Genomic DNA, 20,024 nt, shown 5'->3' with positions numbered 1-20,024 from the left:
ACTTTATGCAAAATTCACGTAAAGTGCAGAATATTCATGGAATAATCTCTCCTGTTCTAACTAGTATGCAGATCTATATGTTCCTACAGCATTGTTAAAGCCAGTACTTACAAAGAATGGGATAAGGCCAGCAGCTCTGTCTTCCTGCAAAACTTTCTCTAGGGCTGATCCGCAAACAGCAAATTTATCATCTGAAGGGATATTTTTAATCTTCACTCCGCCAATTAATCCTGCCCTTTCCACTGATGAATGGGCCTGCAATTAAATGGGTGAGTCTTAAAACATGAACCATCTACAGAAAGCTGTTTTTAATTCTAAGAAACCACACATAATATTTGATGAGAACCGCAATGTAATGGAATTGAGATTGTCCATTCTAAACTATCCAGTTGCTGAGAGTTGTGCTCTTACACCAGGTCTTAATTTACCCCAACTATATAGCCATTATAGTTACAAATCCTGCTGTAACAATATTCATTTCCCAGTATTTTTCCTGTGGTCCACATCCTACATTTATCATGTAAATGGCAAATTTCCATTTATTGCAGTGGTCTTATTTCTGCAATGGAATTTTCTTGGAGAACAGTGGGTTTGATAAGATGTGAAAAATTTTGTACAGGGTTGCAGTTGACATGGTCTTTGTCCCCCTCCATTCCCATCTTACACAGTGTTTGTCTACACATGCATTGTCCCCCTCCCTGGAGTCTTTTTTAGCTTTTCATTCCTTTTGGATTACTGAGCCATGGGTCACACAGGTTTATTCTTAATGTGGAAGTAGCTCCTATGATCTGCTTTGAAAGGTCAGCAATGTCTTAAGGCGAATCCTTCTGCAAGACAGAAAATCCCCTGACCTTCAGCAGGCACAGAGGACTGTCAGTCTCCATTTCAGATCAGCCATTCATAACAAAAAAAGAAAGACACACACAGTGGGGCTCTGCATATTAGTATATGAGACCTAGGGATCTGTGTCTGCAATCTGCATAGCACACACGCTAAAGCCCCAAGAAAAGAAGGACCACATGTATCTTGGCTTTAAAAAATCGTCACGATCCTTCCCCGCTTTTCATATCCCAACTGTTCTCGCATGTGGCCTCTGCACCATACTCCCCATTCCCAACAAAAGCAGGTGCCCTTTTTTAATTAGTTTATCTCTTAATATACAGTAAAGGTAAAATACAGTGAAACCTGACGTCTGGCCATTTTAATGTGGTGTAACTAGTGGATTAGATCAAATTAAATATCAAGTAGTGGGAGCATTCCTCCTATCTCACTGACATTTAGATAGTAAAATGTCATATTTATTGGGAGAGGTAACATTGTTTGGCCTTCTTTGTTAGGATTAGCAGTTATTAAAATGCAAGCATGGCTGAACCGGAAGAACAAAGTTTGCTTTCATGCATGGTAGAAGCTTTTCATGATCCTGGCCATGCTGAGAACTCAGTTTAAGTAAATGTGCTAATACTGCTTGCAGAAAGAAAATAGGATTATCTTGGGCAAACTTAGCTTGATACACTTAGATTTTAGTGGGTTTATTTTCTAAACCCACTGCAGTTTTTCAGGGACTAAGCCAGGTTTGTTCATAATTCATGGAGTGCATCTTTTTGTATGTCAACATTCAAGTCAGTTAGTTTATTGACCCACATTTACTCATGTTGATTAACACCTTATATCACAAACAATATATCCATTCACTTCAGTGGGATTCTTTGCAGACTAAAATAAAATAGTGTGAGATCAGGAGGCAACATTGGGCTGTTAATCAGTAGCAGTGCTTTAACCTGTTGCTATTATTTAGTGTTTGTATTGTGGTAGCATGTACGAACTGAAATTATTAACCTAGACACCAACGTGCAAGGTGCTGTACAAAGCTGGGATGAAAAGACAATCCCTACTCCAAACAGTTTACAATCTGAGTAATCTGTATAGCAGGGTGACTACATTTTTCAAGTAGAGAAAACTCTCATAGTCCCCAATGCCACTTTAGATGCACTCACCTGATCAGATGCGTAGGCCATCAGCCTGTTCATGATGTCTGCCTCTGTTAGTTCTGGGTTTTCTGATCGGACACGTCTGATTGTCTTTGTTCTGGCAGCAAGCAGGGAAACCAAGGTAGCCTCGCTGGCACTACCCTGTGGTGCAGAGAAGAGACTGCATGGGACATAGTGAAGGAAGCTTGAAGAGGGAGAGGTCCCCTTGTAACCAATGCTACCTGTTACTTTAAGGAGAATTACTCAGAAACAAAATGTTTCATGGTAAAAATCTGCCCCAAGTGAAAGCTATGCAACAATAAGTAGTAAAATATGGAATCATTTGAGAACTCTTATATGACTGTTTCCATGTGCATGGTAAGAAGCATTGATACAGGATGGACACAAATGTGCACCTAAGACAGGGACAGAAAAACTGTATATTATGCTTAAGAAATGGTATGTGACCACGTTATAAATCTCTATTTATTTTAATCTTCGCCCCTCCTTTCCTCACATTTTAGTTTATCTTGTCTCTTTGTTTTCTATGTCTGGGTGATTTAGGCTCCGATTTTGGGACTACCTCTTTACAAGCAAACCCCTGCACCTTTGTAGATCTCCAGTGACATCAGTGACCATGTAGGCACAAGGATCTGATCGCAGGAAAAGTGTCCCGGTTCAGGACAGAGACCAGATATTGATCGTCTCCATTACATCAGCATAACTGCAAAGTAACTTGATTTCCATTAAGTTGTTTTGGATTTACATGTGTGTAACTGAGATCAGAAACTGGGCCACATCTCTTACTTCTGTGGAACACTATGAAAACTGTGGCATCCTCTGTTATTAATTATTATAATTTCTTGGGACAAGAAATTTATTGTTATAAGCCATATATTGACCAGAAGAGAACCTAGTAAGCATAAAACTCTGATTCAATGTTCACTAATGATTTGATAATCATCCTTTAAAGTGCACACATGAAACACAGAATCATCAATAGATACTTAAAAACTAGATTCACAATAAGTAATGCAGCTTTTGTTCTTTCCTTGGATGTTTTATGACTATTGAGAGATGTTTGGGGGAGCCAAAAATTTATTAGTTAGAAAATATAGGAGAAGAATCTGGTTGCTGTGTGATTATTTCCCTCCCACAGCAACTAGAAACATGCTGCCATTTTTTTCTCTTGGTGACCATCAATTTGTAAACACATTTTCTCAAGTTTAGAAGTTCTGTAAAGTTTGTGCTCAAGGAATAGTTTTAAGGTCAATTGTAACCAGAGTGGTTGCCTTGGGAATGTTCTGTCCACAGATATCCTCTCAGCGAGTACAGTTGCTTCAAGAAATAGCTAAATAAACTTAAATAGTGTGCTAATTAACACATCATATATTTACACATTTGTGAAGCTATTTTCTTTCTTGAATATAGACTTGAGCCTAAAGCGACGAGGAGTCCTGTGGCACCTTATAGACTAACTGAAGTGTAGGAGCATAAGCTTTCGTGGGCAAAGACGAAGTCTTTGCCCACGAAAGCTTATGCTCCTACACTTCAGTTAGTCTATAAGGTGCCACAGGACTCCTCGTCGCTTTTGCAGATTCAGACTAACACGGCTACCCCTCTGAGACTTGAGCCTGTGACTCTTACACATCAGTAAATCCTTATTCATGCAAGCAATTCCAGACAGAGGCAGTGCTAGCCCGTTGGGGGCCCTACGCAAGATTATTTCTGCCCTCATCCCGCCCCCCCAACTCATAATAAAAAGTGAAAGGGGGAGGGGCTTGAGCTGCTGGGGGCCTTAACCAATTGCTTAGTCTGCTTATGCCTAGTGCTGGCTCTTATTTCAGCTTTCCCAAAAATGAACAGTCAATCAGACTATTCATCTGAGCAAAGTTTGCCTGTGTTGCTTCCTAGATACTGAGGGCCGTGAGATGCCTTGCTCCAGCTGCTTTTAGTGTGAGATGCCTTGTCTGTACCTCCCAGGAGTCAGCTCTCTGGCTCTCTCGGGCACTGGCAACACATGCATTCAGTCCAGGTGGGCTCTACTGTTCCAACCTAGCAATTGGCGCATTCCAGACAGTGAGTCCTCTAAGCTACTGCCTGCAGTGTCCAGCCCCTTATCCACTGGCTACTCCACATAATTACCAGACCTGCTGCCCCCAAATGAGTAGTACTCCACAGCTTGCTACTTTCACCTTTGAACACAACTCCACCCAACTCACAGCATGGAGATTTGTTTATAGAGAAGGCAAGCACAAGTATATTTAGCAAATAATAGAAATTCACATGACAGTCATCAGAAATATTGGAAACAAAGGGTTACATTAAAAGTACAGTCATAACAGCCATTTTGAGGCTAAACTCAACTAATTAGTCTAATAGAGGACCCTCCTTTCATGAGCCCAATCCCACTGGTAGCTTGCCTCCCCAATGAAGGATTCTAAGGCATCTTTCTGCACCCTCAGATATACCAGAATAGACCTTTGCTCTTCATTCTAAAGTATGGTTCCCCTCCACCAGCCCCACCTGCCCTAATTGTTGAACCATGCTTCCTTCTCTGTTTATGCCTGGTTCTCTTACCAGTCTCCCAAAAGGCATATGTTTGTCAAAGCAAAGGTGATGGTCGCTGCCATGCCAATGAAATGCATTAACTCGTTCCTCTCTGTGGAGCAGAGTCACTGATGGAGAAGTCCCACCATATTCACAATAGTGATAGAAATGTAGCAGTGTTAGTCTGGTGTAGCTGAAACAAAATACAGGACTATATAGCACTTTAAAGACTAACAAGATGGTTTATTAGATGATGAGCTTTCGTGGGCCAGAAGGAAGTGGGTCTGGCCCACAAAAGCTCATCATCTAATAAACCATCTTGTTAGTCTTTAAAGTGCTACATAGTCCTGTATTTTGTTCCACCATATTCACAGTGTTTCCAAAAAGAGGAGGAGGAAGATAGCAGGGCTCAAAAAGAAAATAACAAACACTATTATGACCTGGTTCCCCTGCAGCTGAAGGTAAAGCAATTGTAACCCACACATCTAGTGTGGTTCACTGTCCCATGCAGTGGCACCTAAACCACAGCAACAGATAAGAACAAGAGCCCTCTACAGAGGGGGCTAAAGGTCAGCTGGCTTTTAGCTCAAAGGGTAGATGCTCCTATACTAAGCACCAGAGGCCCCAGGTTCTAATCCACCCGGTGGCTGTTACACAAATTCTAGGAGCAAGCCATATATACAATAGCAGGCAATTATTTCAATTTCTTTCAGAAAACTTTTTTCCTTATCTTTTATCATGCCTTTTCTTAAGAAAGGTACCTCTAATGTGCTTATCACAAGGATATTTAATCCCCCGTGGGACTTCCTTATGAGTGTAAAATGTGCTCTGGTCAGCAAGAGTTTGACAATTCAGACCTTTAGCTAGTCAATGACAAGAGGTCAAGCAGACTTGCCTAATGTCATATAACATCAACAATACCTACCTTATGAAAAGAAAATAATTTAAAAAATCAATATAAAACCTTTGCAAAGAATGTGACTGGCTGACCTGTTTAATGGGCACATGCTTTTAGAAGGCAATGTTGCCCGATATATGTGCAGTTTTCTATTACCCTGTTTTTACGTTATTTTCCAAACCCACAACCTTACCATAGTGTATTACAATGTTTTCTGCACAATGTGGTAACAACAGTACAGAATCAGGCATAAAAAACCTGGCTTCAAGCCCTGGCTCAACTCCACACTTGCATTATCTTTGGTCACTTAGATGGATATTTTGAAACGTGGGTGCAGCACAGCAGGGTTGGCCTTTGCCTCTCTATGCCTCAATTTCCCCCTTCAATAAAATGGATAAGAACTTGCTCCAATGATTAAAGCAGTCGCTGGAGATTTGGCAACCTAGGTACAAGTCCTGATCTAACCTGAGAATGACTGTGTGAACTTGAGCAAGTCACTTAGTTTCCCTTTGCCTCAGTTCTCATATGTAAAATGGGGGTGCTGAGAGGTTAACTATAATAAAGGCTGCAAGGAACTACAATAATATGCTAGTGGTCATATAAATATCTAAAACAGAGAGATCCTAAAATATACTCTGGTTTCGCTACATACATTTTATTACTGGGCACAGAAGGATTTTATGTTTATCAGTAAGTGTTGGTAAACATTAATTTCACCACTTGTGTATGCATATGCACACACATACATACCCAAATATTTCTATCAAGAACAGAAATTTACAACTAGATAGAGGCTGTGTGAGAACTTAAAGGATGATTTAAGGTTATGTACTTTGTATATTTTCACATATGATGTATATTTTCACATAATATGTTGATAATTTGTGTTTTAACCATTAGAAAGCATTAACTTTTTGAATCACAAACTACTGTCATGAAATAATTGCTAAACTCCTCTGTGGTTTAACGTCCCCCATAAATCTCCATAAACTCTGAAAAATGAAATAGTTTAAATTTAAAAAATTATTACAAATAAACAATATTGTCCACTGAAATTACAAAAAGACCAACAATTGAAATTTGCCAAGCCTATTTATAACTAGCTAATAGTCACTTTTCATAATTAAATTCATGCTTGGCAAAACCTGGGTTGCGTAACTAACATTCACTTTGCTCGTAAATCTTTTACCAACAATTGTGAAAAATATTCCCTTTGTTCTCAAGTTCCTTGGATTGTTGCTAGTAAACTCATGAACTATGGGTTTGCTTTGCCTGGCCAAGGACTGTGGATTGAGGTTTTTTTTATTTGGGGGCTCTGTTTATTTTCAGAATTAAAATTCTTCTCCTTGTAGAAGAAACCCCTTGTAGAACACAAAGGAAATGAAGTTTCCATCTGTTTATACAGAAGTCAAAACTGAGTTGCATATGTTGCACATTCACACACGCTCTGGTGAAAAGGTTGCTTTCTATTCTTGCTCTTGTTTAAAGTACTTTCTTTTCTTTAAAGCTGCGCTCTATGCTAAGTGAACAGTGATGATACCTTCCCTTTTACTGCAGGCAAACAAAGGTTGCCATGGTGAGCAGGCTCAAGATGCAGAAGAAATATTGGCGAGAGCTGATGCTCATGTTCAGCAGAGCCCTGGGATGAAATCTTCTTTCATCTTTTGGCTTTTTCAAGTGTCACCTGGTACACAACAAGAAAGTGCTTTTTATTGATGTGGGCTTTCAAATGTAATTAACAGCCAGTTTTCACAGCCCCAGTTTATATAACACGGCAGTAGGTATTTAATGTTTGCCTTTGGAATGATTGGCAGCCTCACATTTATGTTATCTTTGCCAAACCCTTCTTACTTGTATCGTTACTGTTTCAAGAGCGAGAGGATCAGCAACAGAAATTGCCTCATCTCAAGCAGCAGCACGGAGCTCACTTTCGATTCCCAAATTTGAACGATCATTGGTATCTTACAAAATTACAGGCCATCAAGCATTGTCAGTTGGGAAGGGTGCCATTTCCTGCTGATAAACAACAGGCATAATTGCCTGCTGTCGTCAGAACAAAATCAATGCTGTTGAGACCCATAAAAAAAAAGGTTGGTTTCACATACATGCAAAACCCAAAGTCAACCTAATGTAAATATTCCTAGCACAGCTAACAGCATTGGGGTTGGAATGGAATAACTCTGAATTTACACTGGTGTAAGCAAGTTGAACAAAGCCAAGCCAAAATTCTCGACTCTCTTTAAGTAGTTGTGTTTGATACATTTTTGACTGAGAAGACCTTGTGAGCTTGAAGTGAAAACAAGCATGAATGGAGAAGCTTCTGAAACACAATATATCGTTACATACACATACAAACTAGCAGGCCTTTCCCTAGAAGAGGCATTCACTGCTGTCGGAATCTTGTTCTGTTTGTTACATGGGAAATGCAATTGACCTTCATTTAGCTGGTCAACTTTTTAATAGATTTTTGCCTTGTGGTGCACTAGAGCTTTAGTCTGCTAAGTGGATTATTTAATTTCATTATATCTTTTAGGATCTAATGATAAACTGTTTCATTTTAGTCATAAATATTTCATTTTCTTGCATAAGGGGAATAAAAAGTGCCAGAAATTTTCAATTCAAAACATTGTTTTGACATTTCCTGCCAAAATAAAACATTTCAGCCTTCTTGGATCAAAATCACTCATTCCAGTTTGTTGGACTGAACCAAAACATGATTTAATTTCATACTGGTTTGACAGTAGTCTGTGTCCCTCTTGAGTTGACTCAGTGCTTCACAGACAGTATAGTTCAAGTGCCTCAGGCTTCCATTCTCCTCTGTGGGCCATATCCCTTGGCCAGACTGCATCCCATAATGTACTTTGGATCACATGACTACTATGATGGACCAAGACTGTGCAACTAGAAGGCAAGATTTCATTGAATCATGGGATATGTAGTCCAGCCAGAGTTCAGCCCACAGAGAAGCCCCTTAGAGACACAAAGCATACATGAAAAAATTTGATTATGCTGAAATCATATTTCTTTCAAAAACATTTCAAATAAGACACCAAACCAGCTCTATCCACAGTGTTGTAATCAGTGTGCCTCCAGAGCTGACGAGTTATCAGCATTCACTTGCACTAATTTCACTTTCATTTAAAATCATCACCAACAAAAAAGCCACAATTTCCCTCAGAGGTGGCTGAGTATTTTTAAATCATGGAAAAAGTGATTAAAATATGGGTTATTATGGAGAAGTACAAGTCTTTCCACTGAAGCTAGATTTCCAGTGCAACATTTTTAACCATACACTAACCTCATGCAGTAAACATTAATTTTCAGGCATACATGTGGGAACTTATGCCAGAGTAGATTGTTCCTGGACAGCCTGTGTCAGATGGAATGAAGTATTTGAGAGAGAGGAGAATTAAAAACTAAAGCAAAAAGCCCCTGGGTTTTTCATTCTTTTGAAAAAGGCTACTGCCCCTTCCCCACTGCAATATCATCTCAAAAAAATAAATTGATAAAGAAATTCCTTTTTACATTTTTTCTTTAGTTACAATGAAAACTGCTTCCTTTTGATATGCTGGGATTGTAGTCAGTTATTAAAAGTAGTTTGTCTGTACATTAGGAATCTCATATCACTTGGATGTTGGTTTGCTAGTGCCCATATCGGAGCTGCTGTATCCTGTGAGTTGAAGTGCTAGAATCCTTTTTTTTCCCCACAGATGACAAAAGGGAGGCACAGAGAAGCTAAGACCATTTCTACACTGGAGCTGAAGAGGTAATTTTCAGATCAGGTAGAGATAGCCATGCTAGCTCTGATCAAGCTAGCATGCTAAAAAATAGAAGTGAGGCTGCTGCAGTGAACAGGCTAATTACATTTCCATGTGTAACCCAAGAAGAGTATTTTGGCACCTACCTATTCTGCCACAGCTACACTGCTGTTTTAGCATGTTAGTGCAAGTAAGTCTACCTCCATTACAGCAATACCCTAAGTAATTTGTACCAGGTCATCCAGGGAATCTGTGTCAGAGACAGGAAGTGAACCTAAATTTCTTGCGTCCCAGTTCACTTCCTTAATGACCCAACCATCCTTCTTCATATGTCAGATCTTGTAGGAGAGTATATACATCAAAGAAGAAGTGTTTGCTCTAATGGATGGAGAAGGATGGGAAACAGGGACGTCTGAGTTTTGTTACCACTTCACCACACTGTGTAATTCAAATATTACTTAGATTTATACAGCATCTTTTACTAAAGGATCTCAAAGTTCAGTAGAAATATTAATTCTGTCTCAAAAGCCTGCTGCAGCAGGTAAATTTACAGATACAATGTACAGAAGGGAAAACTGAGACTCAGGCAGATTAAGTGACTTGCCCAAGTCAGTGAGAGAGAGAGAGGCTGGTTAAAACTCCCAGTTCAATATACAGTCTGCTAAACCACACTGCCTCCCCCTTCACCAAGTTATGCATTTAATCCCTCAGCCTCAGTTTCCCCATGAATGTGAAGTCACTGATCAGAAAGGATATACAGCTAGAAGGAAAAGAGAACACTGCAATGGGGAGAGCTAACTTCATACCCTCATGTTGTCACCTTTCACATGGTAAGGACTTAGTGCAAAGAGTGAGAATTGCTAGACAAAGAGGGCTGAGGATAGTTTTTGCTTTGATGTTCACTTGAACGAAAGGTAGCAACTCTAGGACTGACCAGAGCAGAGTTTCCAAGCTAGGAAATATATATAGGGTGTCACTGAGCTACAGTTTAATAAAAACAATAAAGCACAATAAAGGAAAGTCTCAGCTTAAAAGAAACCCTCTTACAAGATGGAGTTAAGGGTGCAAATATAGAATCCATAACAAAGAAAAATCTTTACAGCTGTATAGTTCAAAGGTAACACTTGATAATGAGAAAACACCAGATTGTGTAAGAGTGTAAAAGTCAGGTCCCCTTCCTTTCCTTGTGTACCTGTCCACTCTGTACTCTGTATCCTAAAATCATCAGTTCCTAGGGCACATCCATACGGCAGCCAGGAGGTATAATGCCCTTCTTGGATGGGTGTACATAGGCTAGCTCTGATCAAACTAGTGCACTAAAACAAAAGCAAAACAAAACATAACAGTGTGACTGCAGTGACAGGATAGCTATTCATGTACAATCTCATCTGAGATCCGACATTTGTATTCAGGCATCTAGCCCAAGCTGTCACTGTACTGCCATGGCCACACTGCCATTTTTAGCTAGCAGAGCAAGCGTGTGTGCACCCACCTGAGTTGGGAGTTACATCTCCCACAGCAATGTGGATGTACCCTTCATGCGTATGCACCACATGTAGTCAACAGTGCCAATATGACTCACATAGTTCACTATATTGTACTGCTATGTTAAATAAAGGCTTATGCTCATTCTTATAGTCTGTCATTTTCTGAATCTGAAGGAGTTCCACAAAGTGGGAATATTTCACTCTTTCCATCATGAATGCTTTGGTTTGAAACAATGAGGACCTGTACATTCACTGCACAGTCTGTTTTCTCATTCCATCCTACCTGAATGACTCCTCCACCTTCTCCATTCTTCCCAGCTAAAAACGCTTCAGGCAAATTAATCATCTTTCCCAACCAATCCATCATGACTGTCTCCAGCTCTGTGCAAGCTGGACTTGCAGCCTAAAGTGGGAAATGAAATAAAGGGAATAAACCAAGCGCAAAGGTTTGATTGTTAACATTTAACATTGATCAACAGTTGCCAAGCACTAATTTCTGAGGGGATGTTTCTGGAACCCTCAGAGTTGGCTTGTGGAACCAGGGTTTATGCAGGAACCTCCATAAGCTGAGCACTTGGGCGACCACCCTAAAGAGATTCAAATGCCACCCAGCTAACTAGCAGAGCCCACAGACAGCACAGGGCAGGGAAGGCTGGGTCAGGTCAATTGGTCACCCCCATCCTCATGTTATGGAAGTGTGTGTGCCTGTATTTGTCACCTCTCCTCATGCAAACATAAGAAAGTAAATTAAAATATTCCAGCTATTTCTTCTCAGTGGGGCTAAATCAACTTGATATTAATTTGAATGTTTGTACTACATATTTCTGATTGATTGACATTGAACTCGCTTGAATACAAATAATTTTATGAGGTATCCCATATTCAGCAGGTGTCCCATACTTAGCAGAAGGAAATATGGTCCCCATAGAAATGAATGAATTCATCAACTCTTGGTAAGCCAGTAAACAACCATTTTGCCAATAACAGCTTCCAGTCCCTGCCTGGTTTCGGCTGCATTCAAGCAAGTGATCTAGAGTTGAAAGGCTATATAAACCATTCACAATCCATGGAGATATGATTTTATTTTAACACGGAAGCCTGTATTTCCCTCTATCTACTCTGCTTGGAAAATTTGTCTTCAGAATAAAATATAGTTTTGGAGGACACTTAGTTTAAAAATAACTTTGCTTAACAGCTTGGGTTTTTTTTTTTAATTCTTAGTTGTGACACCTACAATGATGATACATGAAAGAGATTAGAAGAAAAATATTTTTGTTTACATTGTGAATCTGAGAGGATTTTCTGTACAGTCATTTCACTCTTTTCTCCTATTAATTAATTAGTCTGGGTCCCCTTTTGCTTTAATATAGCAACAACGTGTTTTTATCCTGATCGTAAGAGAACTCACTGTTGTAACTGTCAGTGTCCTTTCAGGAAATGAGAGTGGATTGTTTTCCCCCTCCTATAACTACCAACCCATCCATCTTTTGGATAGAAAGTTTTCATGGTGGCAGGTTGTCATTATCAGAGTCATTCCATAGTTAGTATTTATTTATTTATGCTCATGAGTAATTTAACCTAACCCCAGTGCATAGCCCCATTGACTTCCAGGCTGACTGCTTACCCCAAATAAAATTATTCACATTCCTTCGATCTTTGCAAGACAGTTCTTTGAGATGCATAGCAACATCTACCATGATCCACTTACCCAGGAGAAGCCAATGCATCCTATGCCACCACACAGTATATCAGCAAGAAGAGCTGGGAAGGAACTGGCTGTAGGGAAGTAGGCAAAAAAGTATGGACTTTGCCAGTGGGTCACCTGTGTTGGACAATAAATGCCAATGTTAATTGCCATAATGGCACATCCAGATATCTAGCGAGCTGTCCTATTTTCAGTAAATGCTAAAGATTATGAAAGACCATGGGGATTAAACTTCAGAGACCTGAACTCATAGAATGATAGAAATTTAGGAATGGAAGAGACCTTGAAAAGCCAGCCCCTTGCACTGAAGCAGGACCAAGTAAACCTAGAGCATCCCTGACAGGTATTTATCTGTCCTGTTTTAAAAAATCCCAGTGATGGGTATTCCACACACCCCCTTGGACACCTGTGCCAGAGTTATGCTTATAGATAGAAAGTTTAGTTTTTCCTAATATCTAACCTACATCTTTCTTACTGCAGATTAAGCACATTACTTCTTTTCCTACATCCAGTGGATATGGAAACCAATTCATCAACATGCTCTTTATAACAGCTCTTAACATATTTGAAGAATTATCAAATTTCCCTCCTCCTCCGAGTCTTTTTTTTTAAGGTTATATGTGTCAAGTTCAGATCAAGAAAATTTTATCTGAAAGACTCTGCTGGCCAGGTCAGATTTTGACAAAGAGTATGAACTCTATGGAGATGCATCAGCCATTGGGCTAAGTGATGTTTTAATGAAATCAGGTTGCGGGAAGTAACAAAACACACCATTGCTTTCTTAAGTGAGAAATGGACACACACAGAGCAGAACTACTTTGTGGTAGAAAAGGAATAATGAGTAGTCCTACGGCACCTTAGAGCAGAGGTGGGGAACCTTTGTTGGGTTGGTGGCCACTGGCCCATAGAAAAATCAGTCAGGGGCCACACACAAGTGAGAAGGGAGGAAGCCATACCCTCACTGACGTGGCTCCTGATTGAGGAGAAAGAAAACACTCCCCATACTCTCCTTGCACAACAAAGCCTAAGGGGGCCCAGCTTAGTAGATTTTGGGTTCTTCCAGCTCCAGAGTGGGGCAGCGGGAGGCTGGAATACCAAGCACAGGCTTCTCAATAGTGGGGGGGACCATGAGCCTCAGGTGCAGGATCCAGGCAAGCCAGGGGCTGCATTGGGCCTGAGGTTCCCCACCCCTGCTTTAGAGACTAACGAAAATATATGTATCATATCATGAGCCTTCATGAGCAAAACCCATTTCTTCAGATGAGCTTGTGTGGAATGTAATGCCATACATGGACATAGTTACATCCCTATCTTTTTATGCCATAGTATGGGCAGTCCATTACAGCCCTATCTTTGTAACAGAAAATTTGTTACAAAGATAGGGCTGATCATTCCCCTTTAGTCTGAGTCAGAGATAGAAGTGAGCTAGTGTGGGCCAGTGCGGTGCACGGGAAAGAACGGGCTGCAGGACCTGTCTGTGCTCCCCCTATGACAGAGACTTCTTGCTCCCCCTATGACAGTGGCCCTGCCAGCAGGGTGTGGCTGCGCCTCTGTGGCAGCGCTTTGCTGCCCCTTTTGCCCAGGCAGCAAAGTTACTGCCAGACCCTACCATTTGGACTGCTGATGTGAGGTAGCAAAAGGAGCACTTGCCCATCGATTTAAAAGGGTAATTTAAAAGGACTCTGACCCCTGGGCCCTTCTAATTGCCACCAGAGCCTCAGAGCTCCCAGCCACTGGCCATGAAGTACTGGCTGGGGGGTTCTGCACCTGACCTTCCCCTTCTGCCCAAGACCACACCCTTTTTTTGGGGGGGAGGTGTCTAGAGCCACCCTTGCCTCCTTGTTAAGGACACCAGGCCCGGTGCAGAGCACACCAGTAAGTTCTGGTGTCTACTTTCACCCCTGGCCTGAGTACACAGAACCAAAGGCATTAACTGTGAGCTGTTGTACTAGAATATCATACTCCAAGAGTATGTCAAGGAGATTGTACCTATTAAATGGAAAGAAAATATTGTGGCTGATGCCTTGTCTAGACAGAAGGGTTCTGACCTACTTGCATATTCTTCAGCTAGGGCTTGATCCTACAGCAATTGTGTATGGGGTGAGATGTGCTTCTAAGCATTTCTGTATTAAAACCTTCCACATGATTTCAATGTTGTTTCTACATGATGTGCTTGTAAGGTATCACTTGAAAACAAATAACACTTTGGTCATTAACAGCATTATAAAATGCAGGTGATAACCTTATACGTGAAGTTATGTATTTCCTCTGTAGAATGTTATCAGAAAATATTTAACACTAAGGCAGCCTAGGCAAGGCAAAGGCAATATGACAGGACAGGTCTGCGCTAGACAAAGGAATGGGTATTTACCTCAGTATACATATTAGCCATAAACAAAGCTATCAAGCTAAACTAGCAGGGATTGTCTTGAGCCTGAACTTGAGAGAGAGAATTAACAGGCTCCTACATCCCATGAAGATGCTGAAGACTGAATCTTCAGGAGACCTTTGTAACTTGAGAACAAAGACAATTCTTTGGAGTATAAGGGACACATAGAGAGTATATCTTTAACCTTCACCTAAGACAACAAGGGAAACCATCATCTCATACTTCTGTGGAAGGTCCTGACTAACAGACTGTCAGCCATGCTAGACAGAGAATAATTGGTGAATCCTTCTTAAACACACAAAGACTGCAGAGAGATACATAAAATTTTACACTCTTAGGCTACATCTAGACTGGCATGATTTTCTGCAAATGCTTTTAACGGAAAACTTTTCCGTTAAAAATATTTGTGGAAAAGAGGACCTAGATTGGCCCGGACGCTTTTACGCAAAAGCACTTTTTGCGGAAAAGTGTCCATGCCAATCTAGACGTGGTTTTGCGCAAGAAAGCCCCGATCGCCATTTTCGCGATCGGGGCTTTTTTGCGCAAAACAATACCGCATTGCCTACACTGGCCCTCTTGTGCAAATGCTTTTGCGCAAGAGGGCTTTTGCCCGAACAGGAGCAGCATAGTATTTCCGCAAGAACACTGAAAATCTTATACGAGATCATCAGTGATTACAAATTATTTAATAATTTGTTACAGTACCATTCCAGGTACTGCAGTTAGGCTGACTCATTTATAATTTCCCAGGTCTTTTGAGTTCCTTTTTCCAAAGATAGGTGTGACGTAGTGGGGGTACTTGCTGGGCTGTGGTGACCCCTGCTGTCTGGAGCAAGACCCAGCAGGGAAAACCTCACTATGCAAAGGTAATGCCAAACTTGTTGAACCAGACACCCCCCATGGAGAGGAACAAAGGAAGGTGGATGCTGCCCTGGCTGGGGGGCAGGGCTGGAAGAGGGTTAGTGAGTTGTTGGCTGGAAGCATGGAGGAGACAGCCTAGGGAAAGGGACTGGAGTTTAGGGGCCCAGTCTCCCCCATCTCAAGGGGGCCTGAGGCATCTTAGCCCAGCTCTGTGACCAGATTACATCTGTGCTGTGCTGTATCCTGGAGAGGCAATAAACAACCTCCATTACACCAGCTGGTGCAGTCTGTTTGTGCCATTTTGGGGTGCAGGAGATGGGGGAACCCCATCGCGCCGTTACAATAGGTACTATGCTTGCCCTTCTCCAGTCTTCTAGGACCTCACCCTTCCCAGCTGTTAGAAAAGAAGGGTTTGATTTTTCGTATCTTTTTTTTTTTTTTAAATCTCCCTCCTCCCTTAATTTAGAAAGAAAAATCTCAAGTGAATTTAGTGCCTCTGAAAGCTCCTGAAAATGGATGTCTTTTCTATAAGCATGGGGCAGGAACAGCACAAGCAGTAGCAATGAGAGATTTCCCACACCGTCCCAGCAATGTGACTCAGCTCTCCTTCATAGGGGTGAGAGAAAATTAATACTATATGTTAATTAATTACCTGATATCCTTGCTGAGATTATCAGTAATGTTTCTAGTTAGCACCAGTATAAATCTAAGCAGCAAAAATTCTCTTTCATTTGTTTCTGTCCATAAAACTCTCCCCCCAAACCTTAAAGTTACTAATAAAAACTCAAACATTTCAAACTTCAAATCTGGCACTACAGTTTCTCGCTATAAAATTAAGCAACTCTTGAGGTCGCATACATACTATACCTCAATATAATAAACTGCAGTCCAGAATCAAGTTAATTGTACAATTGCCAGAACATATACATTCTCAGAAGCCAATGCTGTTTATGGAAACAATAGCATATCAATTTGTAGTAACAGTATTAACAATTAACTTATGTCAGCACTATAAAAACTCTGCTAGAATTCCTAAAATAATCTATCTGATGTAAGGAACTACTATTGTAAATCATATTAGGTTCAAATTACACATGCATAAGGTGCAATTCCAAAGTCTAATGTGCTTTGTAAGTACTGTAATATTTTCCTGGGATGTTTTTTGGGAATATTGGTAAGTACTCCTGATCTCCCAGAAAAAGTCTGGGCTCTATTTCAGAGACAGGAGATGGTGGGAACAGAGACTCACCCTTCCCATAATCCCTTTGCTTGATCCTTTTGAGTATTCCAATATTCACTGTATCTGAAGTGTAATCTCATTTTCCTTCAGCCAAGTCCTCCAGCCTGTCATTAATGACATGATCATGGGTGGACAAGAGCTGGCTGAATTTGTGAGGCGTTAGGGTCATTGAAAACATTGTCACACATGGGCACCCAAATGTGACGAAGCGAGTTATGGCCTGACTTTTCAGTTAATAATAATATAGAGTTGTGTTTAAGAATTCCTTCAATTTCAGTTAGAGTTGGGGGTGCTTATAGGTGGAGACCCAGGTTGTGTAAAACTGGAGCATCCAAAGTCAGTGGCCTTTTCTGAAGTTTTTAGTCTCACCTGTTGCAAAGGATGGGATTTTGCCTTTCTGACAGTGATCACTTAGAACATTCACAACATATGCTTGCAGTACTTTCCACATTTACCGCTTGAAAACAGTGCCTTGTTGCCTGGTGCCATCTATTAGTCCTTTCATTCCCCACCTTTGAAATAGCCTTGGCATATACCTTGTGGGTATTAATGCCCCAAAATACAATTTGACAGCTACATGGGAGGAGGTTTGTGAAAAAGGATAAAGAGCTGTGCAACAGGCCATAGATATGCTTACTTAAAGAAGAAAAGACCAATGATGTCACCTAACCCCTTTCCAATAGGAGATACATCTTTAATTAAATATACAGTACACACTGAAATATTCCAGGATCTAATAATTAAAAAAAATAGAAATCTTAATACCTAGGTTCTAGTTCATCATGGGTAAGATTAGGGTCTTTAGAGGGACCAGAGTGGGCTTGAATCACAAACCTTCCCAAAAATATTTGAGATGTGCAAAACTGTTTTGCTCATTTGCAGCCTTTTCCATGAAAACACCCAGGAGCTCTGTGTAGCATTGAACTAAGTTCTTTTCTAGTGGTTTGCACACATTTTTACAAACTGAAAGAATCATATGAAGAATGGATGCCATAGAAACTCCAGTGAAAGGCTCACTCCTTCCTAAAAAAAACTTCCACAGACACCAATCTCAGAACCATATGCACAGATTCATGGTGACATTCATAATCAGCCAGCAATGCAAGTGCGTATCACCAGAGCTATAATCCTGTGTGATCCTTAAAACGATGTGACATTCATCTTGGGTTAATCAAGTTAAACTGCCTACTAGCTGCGAGCCATTTACTTGATGAAACACAGTAGATTTTAACTGCACCACACAGGAAAAAGAAAAAGGACAATAGTTCAGACCTCAGTGGAGCTGCTACCCCTGGAAAAGGTGGCCATGAAAGTTGCCACAGGGTTATTGACACAGTAAATATGCAGCTATCACACAAAATGTGGTAGAGCTGGTGTTTGTTTTACTGTCAGCCTCATAGTGCTAGATAACCGTGACAGAGGGGTTGAGGAAAGAACATTGCTACAATGCCTTGGGTACAACAACACTAAATCGACACCAATGAGAGATATTTGTTAGATTTCCCTTATCCCCTGCCAAGTTTTTCCATTATGTGTTTTCTTCAGCAAAAGATCTTTTCTACAAGGAAAGTTAAAACCCTTGTTTGTTGTGTGGGTGTACCTACTATTGAACTTCAACATTTTGGTCACGACAAAGGGAAGGGTTTGTTTTAAGTGGAAGAAATAGCCATGTTCATATAGTGAAAACTCCATTGAAACTGCCTCTCCAATTTAACTAATCTAAGAGTGTTCCTCCAAAAAGCTTTAGCCCTCATTGACAGAAGGCTACTGTTCTGTTGTGTGGAGGCTGAGAGGAGTAGATACTACTGCCATTGATTCTTGCTGTTCTGAAGTCTTCAGAGGGGACATTATTTCCATGTGTCTGCCTAGGGAAAGCCTGTATGGCAGGGATCTCCACAGAGACCCATCAAAATACAGTTGTCTTATCCTTATGGTGGCTATCTCATGGGACTGTGAGTGAGGGCAGTTGGGTTCCACTTTTAACTCTGCCACTGACCCATTGTGTGACCTCAGCCTCATCATTTTACTTTTCTGTGCCTCAATTCCCCAAGGATAAAATGAATATATACTGATTTGAAAGGTGTGTTGAGTGCTATCCTTGGAAAATACCATTTATAATCCAAGTATTCTTGCAAGCTGTTTCAGTGATTTTGGGGCAGAGAAGGACTGAGAAGAGGAGGGAAATAAGATAAAAATTATCTCCCTTCACATGAAAAAGAATCATAAAACCAAATATAAACTGATACAAACCTTCCCAGAGTATAAACAATGTTACATATGTCTCTGTCTTTAAAAAAGGTGCAGGCAATTTCTACTATTCTGTAATTTGATCTATGGAAAACTTTATTCAGGACTTTCTAGCATTTGTGTGATAAAAACAACATTAACATTTCATGAAATGCATCCCAGGATACTCAAGGAGCTGATAGAGGAGGTATCTGAGCCTTTAGCTATGATCTTTGAAAAATCATGGCAGACAGGGGAGATTCCAGAAGACTGGAAAAGGGCAAATATTGTGCCCATCTATAAAAAGGGGAATAAGAACAACCCAGGAAACTACAGACCGGTCAGTTTACCGTCTGTCCCAGGGAAGATAATGGAGCAGGTAATTAAGGAAATCATATGCAAACACTTGGAAGGTAATAAAGTGATAGGGAATAGCCAGCATGGATTTGTGAAGAACAAGTCATGCCAAACTAATCTGATAGCTTTCTTTGATAAGATAACGAGCCTTGTAGATAAGGGAGAAGCGGTGGATGTCATATACCTAGACTTTAGTAAGGCATTTGATACGGTCTCGCATGATATTCTTATTGATAAACTAGGCAAATATAACTTAGATAGGGCCACGATAAGGTGGGTGCATAATTGGCTGGATAACCGTAGTCAGAGAGTTGTTGTTAACAGTTCTAAATCCTGCTGGAAAGGGATAACAAGTGGAGTTCCTCAAGGGTCTGTTTTGGGACCCTTACTGTTCAATATCTTCATCAATGATGTAGATATTGGGATAGAGAGTACGCTTATTAAGTTTGCAGATGATACCAAACTGGGTGGGGTTGCAACTTCTTTGGAGGATAGGGACATAATTCAAAATGACCTTAGCAAGTTAGAGAAATGGTCAGAGGTAAACAGGATGAGGTTTAATAAAGAGAAATGCAAAGTGCTCCAC

General features: G+C 40.6%; 1 protein-coding gene across 2 annotated transcripts in view; it reads right to left on the bottom strand.

Moving 5' to 3' along the window:
• DDC (dopa decarboxylase) overlaps positions 1 to 20,024 on the bottom strand; it is a 116,083-nt gene that overhangs the window by 57,263 nt on the left and 38,796 nt on the right. For both annotated transcript variants that reach the window (XM_075921669.2, XM_025178093.3), the window contains exons 3-6: positions 12,369 to 12,482; positions 10,944 to 11,063; positions 1,995 to 2,129; positions 112 to 255 (exon numbers count right to left, since the gene is read on the bottom strand). In XM_075921669.2, coding sequence (XP_075777784.2) covers positions 112 to 255; positions 1,995 to 2,129; positions 10,944 to 11,063; positions 12,369 to 12,482 — 513 coding nt within the window. The remainder of the gene's footprint in view (positions 1 to 111; positions 256 to 1,994; positions 2,130 to 10,943; positions 11,064 to 12,368; positions 12,483 to 20,024) is intronic.

The sequence above is a fragment of the Pelodiscus sinensis genome, chromosome 2, assembly GCF_052426305.1.
Source record: "Pelodiscus sinensis isolate ZL-2025 chromosome 2, ASM5242630v1, whole genome shotgun sequence".
In the NCBI taxonomy this organism is placed as follows: domain Eukaryota; kingdom Metazoa; phylum Chordata; order Testudines; family Trionychidae; genus Pelodiscus; species Pelodiscus sinensis.
Note: the sequence above shows the minus strand (reverse complement) of the source record. Positions and strands in the feature narration are given on the sequence as shown.